This window comes from Dicentrarchus labrax, unplaced genomic scaffold, assembly GCF_905237075.1.
Source record: "Dicentrarchus labrax unplaced genomic scaffold, dlabrax2021, whole genome shotgun sequence".
NCBI classification, from domain to species: Eukaryota; Metazoa; Chordata; class Actinopteri; family Moronidae; genus Dicentrarchus; species Dicentrarchus labrax.
The window spans coordinates 14,631,308-14,648,850 of record NW_026136722.1 but is presented as its reverse complement, the minus strand read 5'-3'; the positions used below and the strand labels follow the sequence as shown (position 1 = coordinate 14,648,850).

Here is a 17,543-nt window from a genome sequence, read left to right as displayed (position 1 = left end):
ATCCAACTGTGGGGTATATCCTCTTATTTTAGGAGGCTCAGCATTGAGCCTCAACACTTCAGTGCCCTCTGCCCCCGTCCAATCACCAGCCAGGCCTTTCTCAGAATGACCCACCAAGTCACACGAGCACGCTGCTTTTCAGCCTCCTCCTCTTGCCATCTCCGTTGTACAACATGAGAAATAAGGTGATAACGACAGCTGCGGGGAACAGGAGAGGTTGAATGAGGCGAGCCGGACGACAAAAGTCATCTGTTTGTAAAGAGATCTGCTTCTGTCAGGTTGGGGGGGGCAGAGGTTAGACAGAGAGAGAGAAGCTGGTGCCCATTCTGCGTGTTTTCATGTAATATCACCAGAGTAACACGATGAGCTGGAATAAAAAATGTTTCGAAATGTTTCCGATAACACTCCAGCTCCATATAACATTGTTGAAAACACAATCTGGGCCGTGTGTGTGTGTGTGATTTTACTTTCAGCGTGAACACTAATGAATCTTGCAAGGCCTATCAACGTGCAGTGTGATATATGTTCATGTACCAGGAAGCTGGGGGACACTGACACTGAGACACATGACTGTTGTGATCTTTGGGAATGGAATCGTGTGTGTTTGCAGTTACATTGAGGCGACACATGCATGTTGCTTTCAACAAGTGCATAACAGATAACAGGAAAATGAATACTAGCTTAAGGTAATATACACCTACAAAAGGTCCAAATAAATGGAACTCATAACAAATTATATTAATAGAATGACTGATAATTAAGAGCAAAGGGATTTATTAAGCTTTTTTTTAAGGTTCATTTGGTTTATTTGGTTTGCAGTAAAAGGCATTCCTCTTGACAAAAAAAAATATAAAAACAACTCAGAAACAGACATAATACAAACATAATAAAGGATAAAGATAAAAGTAAAAGTAAAGGTGCTCCAGGCTTTAAAAATCAGGATTTACAGCAAAAAAGATAAATAACCCCCAGAATAAATAGGGTGAAAAAAATTAATAAAAATTGAACAAAACAGATAAAAAAACATTAAAACACTCTGATCTGAATGGTAGCTGCTGGAACTAAGCTATTTTCATACCTCTTTGTTGTCTACAGCTTGGGACTATAACCATCCATCCAGAAGGAAGAAGCTGAGATTCAGTGAGCAAAGGCTGAGAGTCGTCATTTCAAATCGAGCCGGTTATCCGCTTTAACTTTCTGCTGTACAGGGATTCTGGGTTAAACTGTCACTCACCAATCAGCCTACTAGACTATTTAACAATTTGATTGAGGGAGTTTCTGTTCTTTAGAGAAAGGTTTCCAAACCATGACACCAAAGAAAAAGTTAAAACTGATTCAATAAAAGCATGATAAAACATTGTCGATGTGGAAATAGGACGGTCCTCAAACAAAACAAACCCTGGTGCCCCTTTTTCAGTTATCTTCCACATTCCACTTAACTCTTGATGGATGGGACTCCATGTGTGTGGGGGTGTTTTCTAAAATCAATTATCATGTCCTTAGTTTTAGATATGTTTAATTGAAGGTAGGATTGTACCAACTGTGTGTTACAATTATAACAGATTGGAAAGGTGTTGGAGGTTGAAGGTTTTGTACATTTTAATGGATAAGATTGCTGTTTTTCAGCTTTTTTAAGATGTTGTTTAAAGGTCCAATGTGTAGGATTTAGTGGCATCTAGTGGTGTAACCCTCCCTTTTTAAAGCACGAGGCAGAAACTACGCCGGCTGCGAAACACACAAGAAACTAACTAGCCAAACTAACTAAAAACCATTTTTATTTTCCAGTGATCATGCACTAAGGAAATAATAATAATAATTATAATAAAATGTATTTGTAAAGCCCTTTTCAAGCTTAAGCACAACATACAAAACCGTACCACCTATGAACATACAAAATAAAACATACTGAACATTATATTCCATTTCTGCCAATAGATCCTCTTGAATGTTACCTATAATGTAGCACAATCTCTCCAGTATCAAGAAACCTTTTCCTCTACCACAGCTTCTCCTTGTGCTTCAACACAGTTCATCACTTCGGCCTCCAAAAATCATAATAAATCTCTTTTTGGCATGTCTGTTATAAGAAAAGTAGAGAGAAACCATGCTATCCAGGTTTATTGACTTTATGTATATACAGTACATCTTTGTCAGAAGCAAGAATTTGAGTCATTTACACATCGACTGGAGTTCTATATTTGTCTGCCTGATTAAATCGATTGGTTCTGTAAAGGCGCCAGTATGCTCCAGCTGAAGTTCCTGTCTTCTTGGATAGTCAACATCTGAAACCCCCTCCACACACCTTTCTGACATCAGAATAGGGGGGCTGCATCTGATAGGGTTGTTTTATTCACAAACGTTTCATTCAAAAGAACATATCATATAAAGAGTTCGGTCTAGACCTGCTCTATTTGAAAAGTGTCCTGAGATAACTTCTGTTATGAATTGGCGCTATACAAATAAAATTGAATTGAATTGAATATCTTTTGCGTGAACTGCGTGGTATCTAAAGCCCAGTTCAGACCAAAAATTCACAATGAGACAAAACAAGCTTAAAACGTTGCAGAGAAAAGTTGCAACTGTGTGAACTGGTGCCATGTCACCTGTTTCCACAGCCAATCGGCTCATTACGAAGTTGGTGAAGTGAGTTACAAAGTGTAAGCTGGTCAACAGTTTTGTACGGAGGAAACGAGAGGATCACCTCATGAATTTGTTTCACACAAGCCTTAAAATTTACCCATGGACGCCTCCAAATTCTTGCAACTATAGCAAGTCACTCCCTATCCATTACCCATTAATATTTTTGAAAGCTACAAATTATAACCAGCAACAAAAAAAGCCTGAAAAGCCAGAAAGTACAGAGAGTGGTTGCTATGGAGACGATACACTGTCTGTTTCATAATGTTGCACAGACCAGAGCACTGAAAGCAAGTTTCACTCACTGAATGTCCTACAAACAGTGAACGTGATCTGAAAAAATCTTTTGAATGACTGAATCCTAATGATTCTGCCGTGCCGATCACAAGCATCTGATAGTTCTTTTACATTTCCAAAGCTGACAATCCAACCTTCAGTGATTGGCCAGCTGTGTGGTGGTGAGAAAGTTAGCAGGGTTTGAACTTCTCTCTTTAGCTCTGTTTTGTATTCTTGACCCAACAATTTCTGTGACTTTGAGTGCAACAATATGAGTTCCTTCTAGGAAAGGTTGTTCCCATGTGCGGTGATATGCACCTCATACTTAAAAAATTATTAACATCTCTCCAACAACTATAAACACTTTTGTGAGCCAGGTTTTTTTCTAGCATATCCCCGTCTTCAGTCCAGTATTTGTTCTGCTTATAGCTTAGTTCTGTTATTCACCCACTGTTGAGAAAGTTATCTGCCTCATTATCCGCAAAATGTTCGACTTTCTTCAACAGCCAGCATGGATGGGTGTTGATTCTCAGTGGATTCAGTACTACTGAACTAACTGCAAACCTTTACCAAGACTTGAGGAGCCAGGGTTATTCAATGGACTTTAAAGTCGTTATGCAACCTTGGTTCAATCACTTTAATTGAATGAGATCATGGTTTAAGTAAATGGTATCCTTGTTCATAACAGCACTAATAACTTCATAGAGCACTAACTTGTTGTGTCATAAAGGAATGCAAAAAATGTCCCTCTACATCCAACGTGATATAAAAACTAAAATGCGGAGAAGGCTAGTGGAGGCTGTAAATCGTTTCAAATGTCACGTGAAAACATATTAAATGATTTATTAATCTTATGCTAAATAAACCTAAAAAACCTGTAACACCTAATTGACAAGCTACCCAAGTGCTCACATGGTTTTAATAACATGGAGAGAGGATAAAAGGTAGATAATGTAATACAGAAACACGGAAAACATGATAGTAGAGGGCGGAGGGCGGTGGGGACAGGGTGATGAGAGGAGAGGGAGATCGCACACATGAAACAGGCTGCCGCTTGCATAGCGGGAGTTACTCATAAATCTCATGGCTCTCTGTCGCTTGGAGACCACCAATGTCAGCATGACACCATGCGGAGGGCAGGACACCTCCCCTCTTATTACATCTCATGATTTAGGAGCAGTTACAAGGTTTATGTTGCACTAAAGCTGCAGGCCCCCCTGTTGATTTTGGCCTGTCGTTTTCACACAATAAATCTGGACACTTAAACCATGCATGGTTTATTAAAGATGCTCAGCCATGATCTATGACTACAATCTAAAGTAAAAAATTAGCTTTATCTAACGAATGGGATCATATTGTCCCAATGACAAATGTTGCTTCTCAGAGCTGCTGTGCTTTCATTGGGAAAGGAATGGTCAGTGGTGGACATTTAGTCAAGAATTACACAATTTTGAGGTACTTGTGCTTTACTCTAATTTAGTATCTCCGTTTTCTGCTTTATACTTCTACTTCACTACAATTCAGAGAAAAACATATGTACTTTTTACTCCATTCATTTGTCTTACAGCTATAGTTACTTTTTGAGACTCACATTTTATATAAAACATTATATATATTATTGTTTTTATGTGCTTTTGCTTGCTTGCTTTTATTGTTTTTAACATTTGTTTCTTGATTTGTCTGTGCTTTTGCTTGTCAACTTTGTAAAGTACTTGGTATGAAATGTGCTATATATATATAAATAGATTTGCCTTAGAAATCCTTAAGAAACCATGAAGCAAATTGTGTTCATTTCGGAAGTTTTGCTGGACATAAGATGTCTCCTACTTCACTGTAAAGTCCATTCTCAGTGTATGTGCACTGGAGGCTTCAAGTTTCTACATCATACATATAAGTTGCAAACTGGACCACGTTTGACCTCCAAAGTGTTTGTAATGTCAAAAAACATGCTTGTAGGCCCCACCCCTTAAAATCTGATTTTCATCTGCACAGAGAAACTTTCCACTTTCAGCAGATAAATGTGAAAACATCGTTCTAGTGTCAAACTCTGCACATACATCCCTCTGCACAGTGAAGCTCAAACACCCAACTGTACGAACAAGAAGAAAAACAGATTTCTGAGTGGAGGGAGACGGTAAAAACTTACGGTAAAATATTACACGTTGATGGATCCATATTAACAAACTAATTTATAAGCGACAAGCAATTTCTCTGCCAAATGTGTAGTTTACTTTTTGTAAGTTTAGGTGATAACATTTGCACTTTTACTTTAGTAGGGTTTTAAATACAGAATCATTCCTTGTGACGGAAGAAGAATTCAGATCCTTTACCAGTTACAAGTAAATGTCCATATTAAGCAATAAACAACGGTTGTGTCAGAGACTTCAGTCACTCTGGAATAAACACACTCCAAATACATGTGGGCAAAAACATTGCAAGGGGAATGAGAAGGAGGAAGCACCTGCCTTGTCAATCACAGAAGAGCCAAGAAAACGGCAAGGTTGAAGTCTTGACAGTCCCTGAAAAGCATCTCAGCAGGCTGTCACAGATTACAGCCTTTACACGTATTGCATCCCCCGCGCCCAATCATGCTATACATTTCACCATAGCACCACCGTGTTAACATGTAATGAAGTAACATAATAGGACATGTGATGGCCAAGCTGAGTGGTAATGTACACTGGGAATATTACTTGGTGATCGTTGACTGTATAATGTTGTGCACATTGCCCTTACACACACCAAAAGGTCATGGTACAATACTATTTAAGCCCACTCACTGACAGCAGTAAGCAGCAGGTGTTGAAATTTGTTTTCATGCCTCACACGGAGCATATCTGGTATTAAAGGAGCCGGTGCTAAGCGGGTAGTTACACTTCATTAAAATTCTTCTATAATAACATTGAGACACTTTCTCATGACAGGGAGTTATTTGCTATTAAGTTTTATCAATTAAGACATGCCAGTTAAGGACACCCTGCAGATCCAGAGGTTCAACAGAGACCCACACATGATTCACTGCCTGAAGGAGAACAGCACTTAATTTCAGCTTTCGAACATTATCTGAATCCTTATTGCGTTTCATTTGGTGGACATTTATTACTGTCAGTGGTTGCTGATAACAAGGGAATGAGAAAAGAAGCATTTTTCCCTGCCTTTTGATTTATAATGCCATCATCTTGCAGACGAGAGCTGATCCATTCAGTGGTGAAATGTAGCATTTACTCAAGAACTGTATTTAAGTACAATGTTGACACATTTGTTCTTTGAGTATTTACATTTCATGCTACTTTATATTTCTGCCTCACTTCAGTTCAGCGAGAAATTTTTACTTTTTACTTCTCTACATTTATCTTATACGTATTAATTACTTTGCTGATTAAGATTTTACCACCAAATAATATAAATATAAAGTAGTTTCAATTTGCGCTGAATCAACCACAGACAACTCAGCTTACAGTACACATTAATGTGCCGGTGAAGTAATCCGATAATATAAATGATATATGTTGTGCATTATGCTGATAATAATTTTACATTAGACTTTGAATGCAGGACAGAAAGATGTGAGAACTTCTTCCACCGCTGGATCCATTTTACTGTCAGCGGGACAAGACAAATGACATGGCCACCACATGATTGGTGCAGGTTTAAAATCCAAAAGACTCATTTTTGTTTTATTATCTAGAATTATTTTTTTCCATTTGATCCTCGGACTGTTAATTGTTTCATGTTTGATGATTGCAGTCACAGACACGCATGGAGGGAGCAACCACAGTGGAAAACATTCTGAATTGTTTCACTTGATTTGAAGTGAAAGTTATGAAGCCTCCAAAGTCCTGAAAGATCATGATTATTTATCTTATGTGCACATGATTATGGATCTTGTTTGCACAAGATTTTAGATTTTAGATTTTTTTTAAATAATATTTTTGAATGGCAGTGCCACCAGAGAAATTGCACACCCTTGCATTAGATTAAAGGACCAGTCTGTAAAATTTAGTGGCCTCTAGAGGTGAAATTGCAGACTGCAAAGAAGTAAATACAGCTTGCCTAGGTAATAAAAACACAACGATTCTTATTTTCAGGTGATTATACACTAATAAAAACATACCTATGAGTATTATATTGCATTTCTGCCAATAGATCCTCCTAAATGTTACACACTGGAACTTTCAGTTAAGGTTAAGGAAATTGAAGAAGAAAAGCGTTTATTATTTACTCATCAAAACCAGAGATTGCAAAGTTCTTTACAACAAAAAAAGCACAAAGAAAACATGCAAAATCATATATGCGTACAAATTAAAGAATACCAAACCATAAAAATTACATCAGGTAATATAAAAAATAATGTTTAATTACTAACAAGATTTAAATTTAAGAATTGGTGTTTCATTTAATTTTTTTAATGTAACTACAAGATGTGAGAGATAAAAGCCATATTAATGACAGACACATACTCATTACAAATGAAGAATGTGTGCTCAATTAAAAGCAGTTACTTGAGATGACTGAAAAGCAATGTCAGCAACATCTGCGCACACAGACTAGTTACAAGCTGTTATTTTCAAGCTCTGACCACATCAGCAGTTCAGGACACTTTGCCCCAAGTTCTTTGCCAGGATGCACTTACAGCAGCTGCTGATTGATGGGATCTGGGATTGACGACAGCTCTCCAGTGAGTAGCTGGCTGCCATCTCGAATACTGACTGCCCCCTGTTCTTCTATACAGACACAAACACCTATAGCTTGTGTCAGGGTCAATTTCAGTTGCAGTTTTAAAATCAGTGGCCGTTCATTCTTGGGTCAGAGGTCGTTATGTTGCTAAGGTGACAAAACAAAGTGTAAGTACATACACCATGTGGATTCAGTCACCAAAACCTCTAGAAATATTCCAGAAACACCTTTGACCCATGCATGGCACCGAAACCGTCTTTCCATTCCCCGTGAAAACTTGAAAATTTGTTTATGTCATTTCATACGTGGGGTGTGTTCCTCACGCACATGCTCAGTCCATGTGTATGTAAATGAGCGCACATACTTGGGATATACTGGGTATTTGCTCGCCTCCATCTATCTGATCCCTAGAAAGGATCAGGAGTTTCATGTGACAGGACCATCCCTTTGGGTAACCGTTACATCCAACCAAAAATTTATGCACATTCTCACCCTCCCTTCACCCCCACTTTCCCCCCTCCTCCCCCACTCATTTGGAAGTCAATAAGAGAGACCCTCCAGAGATGCACGGGGCACTATCACAAGACCTGCTCACCTGATGCCAAACAGCACGGTTAGAAGTAAAGGAATCATGCCTGTGCCCAAGAAAGCAGGTAAGAAACCATCATCACCTGAATCTCTATGGACCTGTGAGGGGACTTAATACCGCGTGCCATGAGAGTGAAAGCATCACCTGTTTGTCATTCATCACTGAAACTAAATTACAATTAGTGTCTCTCCATTAAATAAAACACAGGTAAGTCATACTTACTCTAAGTTCAAATCTCTTATACTTGGTTTCTGCGCTTCAAATTTGGCAACTAGATCTGAGTGAAATTAGTGATTTTTGTTCTGCTTTTGATTGCTCATTACTATGTAGCCTCTAAATTGACAATTCAGTTTCTAATTCTAGTCACCGTTCACATTTCATAGCCCTTTTTCTTCTCTTTCACACTGAAATGCATTTGCAAATCATAACTCTTATCTTTCTATTAGCAGTAGTAGAGCATTTTCATATTCAAAATCATAATTGTTACTTATTTGATTCTTCATTTTCTCTCTCATTGTGAAACACTATTTCTAAATGTCCAAATGTCACATTAAGATCACATCAATAATGCAATAACTACATTCTTATTTTACTCAAAGTGTCACTGCTGGAGTTAGTAACACTTTATCAATTGCTTGTCACAGTGTTTTATTACCAATTTATTATGTGTTTCATTTGTTGTTTATTAGATGTTGTTAAGTTACCTCATACTGACCATCCTTGTAAGTTCGCTCCGAGCCAAACATCCTTCCTCACCTCAGATTCTGACAGTTTTTTTTGGCCCATTAATCATGTCAACAAAGTGCATGAAAAAGCCCCCGCCCTTCCCCACCCGGGCAGTTATGTCTTCTTCTGCACTTGTGCCGTCGCTTACTGAGTACCCTTCAATGTCATCCTCATCTGCGATATCAGAGCTCATATGTCTGTCTTCCTCGTTTCTCTCCCTACGCAGCGTGATGCCCATTGCTTCATTCTCTTTCTGTCACTACTACAGATACTTGCTGCATATGAAGATCTATTGCCCCTCTTGCTCCTTTAAGATATGTCAAATCCACGCTCAGTGTTTCTTATTCCATAATATTTTCCATAACTCAAACACCCTTGTGTGTCTCCCCCATACCAACTCCCAGCCCAAATGTTACTAATCCGTCCTCTGGCAGCTACAGTAATGAAGTGTGAAATGCTGCACAGTAATTCAAGTCCCAAAATGTAAAAGCCCATCTTGGTTTTATAAATGGCCGCTTGATTCTGCCATTATGTAACATACGGCACCCGGCCTCTACACTAACTTAAGGAATTAGTACCATAAAATTTTTACTTTGTCACTATAACTGAAAGATGCTCTAATAAACTAATGTCATTAGCTAATGTTGGTCGGATAAAATACACTAAACACGATTGAATAGCGTATTTAATGTGGCTTTAAAAAGCTTTTTTTAAAGGCTTTTCCGCTTGAATTCTTCCTTTTCCTCCCTCATCCATCTGCCTCTCCCTTCCATCTTAACCTCACATATTCACTCATCATTTGCAGGGCTTCCGTCCAGGGAGCCTTGACAGGAACCAGAGGGATGAGCCTGGGCCCACGCCACCTCTGCTCATCTCTCACCCTGCTCATCATTTCACTGTCTTCTGATCTTGCTGTCTCAGTGGGATATTTTGAACCTGATCTGCACAGATAGTGTAGCTCTGTCCCACTGAGAGGGGAATCTGGGAAGGGAAACAGTCCACCTCGCGACCGCGTCCAAGACAAACATCATCATGCAGCATCGGGACATCCAATGTTGACCTTTCAGAGGGGGGGCCTGTTGAGCTGTTCACTTATTTAAACACTTGCTGGGGAGGATGAAACTTGTGTTTTCTATCCTGTCGCTGGCGTGTTTCCATACCAAAATCTGTCTCACTGAGGATCTTTCATCCTTTTGAAAGTTATACACAAATCTGGCTCAGTTACTTGTCAGTCTTTGTTCAAACTCCGACAGCTTCATCCAGATATTCATCCATTATTCCCGACCTGATTCATGAGGCGCCATTTTTTTATGATCCCTCTACCCTTAAATATCTTAATACCTCACACCTCACTTTCACATCCCACTCTGTCTCCTCCAAGTCTCTATTGCTGTGATGTCAAGTCATCAATCTCTTTGAGTATCTGTTTATCTCTGCTGGGCTTTCCTGTTGATCCCGCTGAACGTGGACAGGCATCCGCACGGGTTTAACCTCCACAGAGCAGCCAGAGAGCTGGCACATCTCCAGTGACCCACCTCGCTTACTGCCAGCCTGATATCTCACTCCAAGGTTACTTGAGGCGTTCACCTCATGCCTCTCAGATAGAATCTAGAAACATCTTATAGAAGATTAATTTCTTTACAGTGTAGCCTTTCTCCGAACGTCTTTCTTCTAATCTGTCCTCACTAATTCCTCCTAATGCCTTGACTATTCACCAAGGGTTTTCTGTCATCGTGTTTCACCTGCTGTGTTCCTTCACGGACGAGATCAGGGACAGAGGGGAAGAAAGACTGATGAAGTGATCTGTCACTGGCGCGTTTCTGCTTCACCAATTTCCAATGACGACTACATGACCTTAACTCTATCCCTCGCTCTCCTGCCAAGTCTCTGCCGCTGTCCTCATGCGCTCTGTCCATCTGCTGTTCGGTATTATGTACATGGACGAACAATGTATGCAGACTTTCTTTTGAAGTCGCCCAGCAGGCTTGCTGCTTAAGTTAGCAAGAACATGTAGATAATATCCACACTCAAATCTGGCCTGTAATTGGACCCTAATCCTCAGTAGGGTCCAATTAATATTTCTGCATGCCTGGTCAATTATCAAATTTTCTGGTCTTAGGGGCTTAAGTCAGATAATTGTATTCCATATAATGGTCTCCTGACTAATAATAATAATAATAATAATGTATATATTTAGATTTTTAATTGCAGCACACAGTATTTTAGAGCTGTGAATCTCTGCTTTAAAACCCATCAGTTTTAAAGTTGGCCCTCTCACCCTCTGGAAACCCCACAACCCCTTTGGACACCATTCAGGGAAAGCAATGGTACCCCTTCAATCACATCCGATGTTTGCAGATGTTATAGCAGGCTTCCATTTATCCTCCTGGTTGTTGCTGGCGTCCTCCCCAGCCGAGGGTCATGAAGGCTGGAGAGGTTATGTTTCCTCAAGCTCAGGCATGTGCCAGGATTGACCATCCCACCTGAGAGAGCTGACTCTCCTCTTCAGGCACACGGGCGCCAGCACAGCTGAAAGCACCAAGAGTCGTATTTAAAACAGGCATTCATCAGGGTTATTAAGCGCATTTACATTTGGGTTAACAATCCGATAACACCACATAAGGGCCGAGCTTTAAACATACACACTTAAAAAACTAAAAAACAAAAGACATAAATTCTATTCATTAAGGAACATGGACATGCAGATACACAAAATACAGACAAACAATGTATTATGAACAAAGTTGAAACACAGGAACACAGGATAAGAAAACTAAAACTTAGAAATTGCTTAATTTCAGCAGTGGAATGTATCTAAATACATCTACTCAGGTCCTACACTTAAGTATTTTATGCTCCTTTTTTGCCTCTACTCCAGGTCATATCAGAGGGAAATATTTTACTCCGCTACATTACCAACTAAAACAGTGAAACGCTACTTTCACATGAATTCAACAGTAATATTAATCCAGTAATATAATTGTGTAACACTCACATGGCACACTACTTTCACTTTTAATGCTATACATTCATTTCTCTAATAACACTAATCTAATAATGTGACATTTTCAATGCAGGACTACTCGTAGCGGAGTACTTGTACAGTATAGTTGTGCAAATTTGACTTAAGTAAAGGATCTGAATACTTACTCCAACATTGCTTAATTCCATAGTGGAATTAAGGTAGGAAATGTAGTAAGCATATACCATCAACAGATTGGCTTCCTTGTAAACCTTTGAAGTTACTATGTTCTGTTCTGTACAGCAAGATTTCTTTTTCGATTTATAAGTATAAAAAAGATCTTCCCTCCATTATGGTAATGTAAACGGATGAGTAATATAAAAATCCACACCCTGTACAGTGTAGTGTACCATTTTTTTTAATATATATATATGCTGGGCTTATGGAGATTGAACTCTTCTGTAGCCGTTCTCAAGTAGCTGTTTGATTAACTGGAGTTTTTGTTACTTACTTTGTGTTGCCTTCATTTGTCAGCCAAGGAGGTTAATGCTTGATTTAATCCCCTCTTATCCTTCCAAACTGCAGGTACCAAATCACTGACAGTTTTACAGTTATTGCAAAAACAACCTCAAACCTCAAAACTCAAAAAGTATAGAGATAAATAGATAGATAAAGATATGTAGAATATTTCCATTTGCTAATATGATGTAGCAAAAAAAAGCCATCGTGGGTTTAAATATTTCACTCAATTTAATCTACCTTCAGTGAGTGTTGGAAAACGCTGATTCAAAATATATGTGTGATATCCTCGAACCAAGTGCTACTGTTAACATTAAAGATACATTTTATGTAAAAGCTGGTGGCTAGTATACACGTAAATGTAAAAATTAAAAATTGTAAAAATTAAAAATTAAGCATAAAGTAGGTACAAATATGAATTAAAATGCATTTACTACACAGCCATGTGAAATATGAAAATCACAGAAGGATGCTTCCCTTATATGGAAATCAGGAATATTGAGGCTGTTCTGTCTAATTCTGGCAACAGCACAGGACACACAAATCAAGCTAATGTGATGAAGTAACAGTCTGATAGATGAGTAAGAATGATGAGGAGCTAGTTGTCTGTGTGAAACTGGAGAAACAGTAACTGGATGACTTACCCAGTGGAGTGCCGGAGCATGACCTGACCAGCCAGTATTGGATCGCAGTTTTCTCTGAATGTCAGAAGACGCAAGTGACTCACAACTGGAGAAGGAACAAATTAACAGGGATTATACATCAGCCTACAGCCTGACACACATGCCCTCAACAGCCTGAAGTAACAGCAACGTACAGAAAGTATATTCTTAGAGTTAGACTCCCGCTGTCAGTGGCTATGATTTGTGTTATGTATGTTCTGGCTCCAGGATTCCTTATGCTGAAACCTGAACCTTAGCCAGCACGGGGAAAACTGCATGAATCAGTACAGAGCCGACATAGCTCCTCTGTGATCTACTGTATGTTGAGAGCAGTGGATGATTTACTGCAGATAAATGGCAGCCTGACCGAAGCACTGATGAAGGGAGAGGTTACAGAAAAAGATGAGAAGTAGCTGGCTGGAGTTACAGTAGCCTAAAGTGGTTATGACAGGCCACAATGCACGCTATTATGACGGGCCCTTTTGCACGATAATCACTAGCATACACACACACACGCACAATTAGGCGTATATATATATTTTACCAACAATGTGTTCTAGTTACGACCATATATCATTTTGTCTCATCGCATGATCAAATAAAGACTTGACAACAATCATATTACCCAGCAATCATCATTGCATATCTGTATATGACAAAAATACCAGAGAAAATAGAAAATTATTGTTTTTTTTTATAGTTTATTCATATTTCTTATGATTACAATAAGCAATTAATTTTGTTAAAGATTGTTCCTTACTATTATAACTACCCCCCCCCAAAAAAAAAAAAAAATAATAATAATCCAACCAGGTGTATTCTGTGAGGCAATCTGAATCACTCACACTCACGGTCCTGGGGAGTTTAATGTGCTATCCTGAATAGTGCTGTGTATTTACATATTTTGTTATACAATCCAATGTGAGAAGAATCTGTGAGGAGAGGCCATAAAACGTATTATCCTTATACACAAACTGCAGTTGACTGCACTAAAGTTGCTCTTTTTCTTTTTCCAGGAAGGAAAAACAGCAGCGCTGCAGAAGGTAAAGAGCAACGTGTTAGGAAGTCTTTGTAAATTGCCAAAAAATAATGAGAACCATTCATTCCATTAAATAAATGTGATCTGTGATATGTGATATGTGATATCCACTCATGATAAAGTTTCATGCATTTTGTTATCCTTCCTGTCTGTCCCCTCAGAAAAGCTGCCGCCATATGAGCCCAATGTCCCTGAACCAACCACCAGGGCTGACTTCATGAAATGTAAGCCTTTTTATGTTCAGGAAATACGTTTTTTTTTTTTTTTTTTAATTTAACAGTTTTGTCGCTAACTATTGCCAACTAATGGCCTCACAATATTAATTAGAACTATTAGCTAAGTAGTGCCCTAGAATGTGGAGTCTTTAGTCTGCCCAGATAAATGTAATAAATTCATTAAGTCTTAATAAAATGAAATACATTAAAACTATTTAGAAAGTAAAAATGGAAATTAAGTTTTAAGGCCACAGTTAATATAAAGATAAGTGAAACAATTTGCAGATATGCAGAAATGGAATATAAAATTAATAAGTATATTTTCATGAGTGTATGATCACCTGAAAATAAGAACTGTTGTGTTTTTGTTACCATTTTTATCTACAGATGCCACAGGTTTCCTTCCACAGTAGACTAAAACAGAGTTCTGCTACTGCACCACCAATCCTACAAAATGTTCCTTTAAATACAAATTGAGAAAGAATAAATCATCGCCTTACAATATTCTTTGTTTTAGAATAAATACAACAGAATGAAAACAGTAGGATTTTATCCCTTCTTATTGCTGGATTGTTAGTTCATTTTTGTTTGGTGAGTGAGTGAATTAAAGGACCAGTGAGGAGGATTTAGTGGCATCTAATGGTGAAGTTGCAGATTGCAGCTAACTGAACATCACTCATGTCTGTGTTTGACAACCTGGGAATGAAAACAGGCTGTGTGTAGGTGTGTAGGAGAAACCCTGGTGGCTTCAAAACTTGCTAAAGACACGAAAGGCCCTTTCTACAGCCAGGGTTTGTCCATTCTGGGCTAATGTAGAAACATGGCGGAGTCCATGAAAGTCAACCCGCAGCATCTGTAGATAAAAACAGCTCATTCTAAGGTAACAAAATCATAATGATTCATATATTCAGGTGATTATACACTAATCAAAACATACCTATGAATATTTTATTCCATTTCTGCCAATAGATCCTCCTAAATGTTACACACTGGACCTTCAAGTGCAAATCAATAAAATATAAAAATTACTTTAACTTATTTTTGTCATTAACAATGTTGACGTGGACATTTTGTTGTATTTCCTATTTGTAAATGCAGATATTTGCACCTGTGAGCAATACATTTGAACAAGACAAGATTTCAAATTCATTCTGGTCAAATTTTGATAATTAATTCTTAATTTCCCTTCTAACCAGTGGGCTTTATTCATACTTGACTTAAATTGTCATGTGAATAGACATGGGATACTTTCTTTATTGCTTTTTCTTCAGATCTTTATATCCCACCCTTATCCTTATCCCACTTTGCATGTATGTCTTCCCTCTCCATTCTCTCAGACTGGGTCCCCCTCTCTCTGGATGATAAAACTGCACAGAAACTGTTGTGGATTTCAGAGGGTGGGACCAAGGTGGCCCGTACATCAGACGCAGTCTGCCCATATCCCAACAGACCTGAGAGATATGAACACTCTCCACAGGTAGGCCTGGATGTGGTCTTAACACATAGCAATCACACACACAGTGTTGTTGTCTTTGGTTTTAATTGTAAGGGGACAAAAGTTATCTTTGTTGCTTTATTTTGAGTCACACCGTCCAATTACAACCAAACAATGCAGCAATCAGTCACATGGACACACATGTTGCTTGGCAATTGGACCGGTTTGGCAACATCTCATCTTAGATTTTAGTGAAGAGACTAAAACAATAATTTGTTTTATGTTCTTTTAGCTGTATATATACCATTTTCTATACACCCTCAGTTCATTAGTCATGTTAAGACTATCTGAGCAACTGCAGGCTGTTAGATGTTAATGAGGTGTCTCCTTCAGTTGTAGAAGAAGTACTGCGATCCTTTACTTCGGTTAAAAGTACCAATACAACTAGAAACAGTACAAGTAAAGGTCCTTCTTTCAGTACTAATCCTGCAGATAAATGTCCAAAATTATTGAACAAAAGAACAAAAACAAAGTTCTGATTCACAATTTTTTTTGGACTTTAATCTTTGCTTTTTTGTGAATTCTTTATATAATTGTATGTATTTATTGAGGCCTTGAGCTGGTATTTAAATGAAACTATATGAGGATTTTAAAGAAGAAATGTCTCTTTGGTGGAACTGCTAACAACCCATAGAAAATGAAACGGGACAAGGAGACATAAAAGCAAGAAGGTTGGGAACCACTTGTTTTCATCTTTTACCCTGCATTGTATTTTATAAGATTATCATGTGTTCTTTAGGTAAAAACTACAAAGTGACTTGCAACTCCACTTGTGAAATGTGTTATACTCAGACATCTTTAACTTTTACTTAATTACAGCGCTTGAGTAACTGTATTTTGTCCTGTGTCTCCCTCCTCCTTTCTCTAGGTGCTGTGTAAGGAGAGTATGCTGGGCCGCCGAGGCTACTGGGAGGTGGACTACGATGGCTGGGTGGTGATCGGGTTGGTCTGCGAGACCGCACCCCGCAAGGTCCAGGACGGGGCTTGTGGCATCGGTGAGAACAGCACCTCCTGGGGCGCCGGCTGGTCTGGTTCCTGCTACCAAGTCTGGAACAACGGCGAGAACGTGGACGTCCAGCTCCCCCTGGTGAGCACCATAGGCATCTACATCGACCAGCCCGCCAACATCATCAAGTTCCTCTTGGTGGAGGGAGACGCCGAGAAGGAGGTGCGCCTGATTCACAAGTTCAATGCCAAAATCCAGGAGAAGGTTTACCCCGCGTTCTGGGTTGGCACAAATTCGTTCTGCCATATTCGGAAAGGGGATCAGTGACACGTAGAGGGTCAAGTAGTGTAAATTTAAGAAGGCATCAGGAGGGAGATGGAAAGGTAGTGATGTTTGGGGAACAAGAGCAGGAGCTGTAAAGCAGAACTGAAGAGCATTATGACGTATTTGTAGATTGTGTTTGCATGAAGAAAGCTTATTCATATATTATATCCAAAGATGCCCAATTATTTTATTTACTGTTGTGTATCTATTCATATATTTTATGTAACTTTTAGGCAATGTCCTGTATGTTCTACGTAACATTGCATGTACTAGAGTGCTTGCTTAACTTAAAGGTGTGTATGTTTTTTATGTGCTGAATGTAGTCAATAAATTCAATTATTGTGTATGAACACTGACACTGTGTTATTTTTGTGTGATACTGCAAATCAGGGTTGAGCAGAGATCAGATATTAACTCATTTTCTTCACTTGCACAGTAGAGTGCTGAGGCCCTCTAGAGGCCTTTAATAATACTAC

At 38.7% G+C, this 17,543-nt stretch overlaps 1 protein-coding gene across 1 annotated transcript; it reads left to right on the top strand.

Annotated features, from left to right (window-relative positions):
• Positions 1-8,129: 8,129 nt before the first annotated feature.
• zgc:195001 (uncharacterized protein LOC567531 homolog) lies at positions 8,130-17,423 on the top strand. The gene is made up of 5 exons (XM_051388730.1): positions 8,130-8,243; positions 14,065-14,091; positions 14,249-14,311; positions 15,640-15,779; positions 16,666-17,423. Exons 1-5 carry the CDS (start codon positions 8,189-8,191, stop codon positions 17,068-17,070), a joined length of 690 nt encoding a protein of 229 aa, XP_051244690.1. The 5' UTR covers positions 8,130-8,188; the 3' UTR covers positions 17,071-17,423.
• The last annotated feature ends 120 nt before the right edge of the window (positions 17,424-17,543 follow it).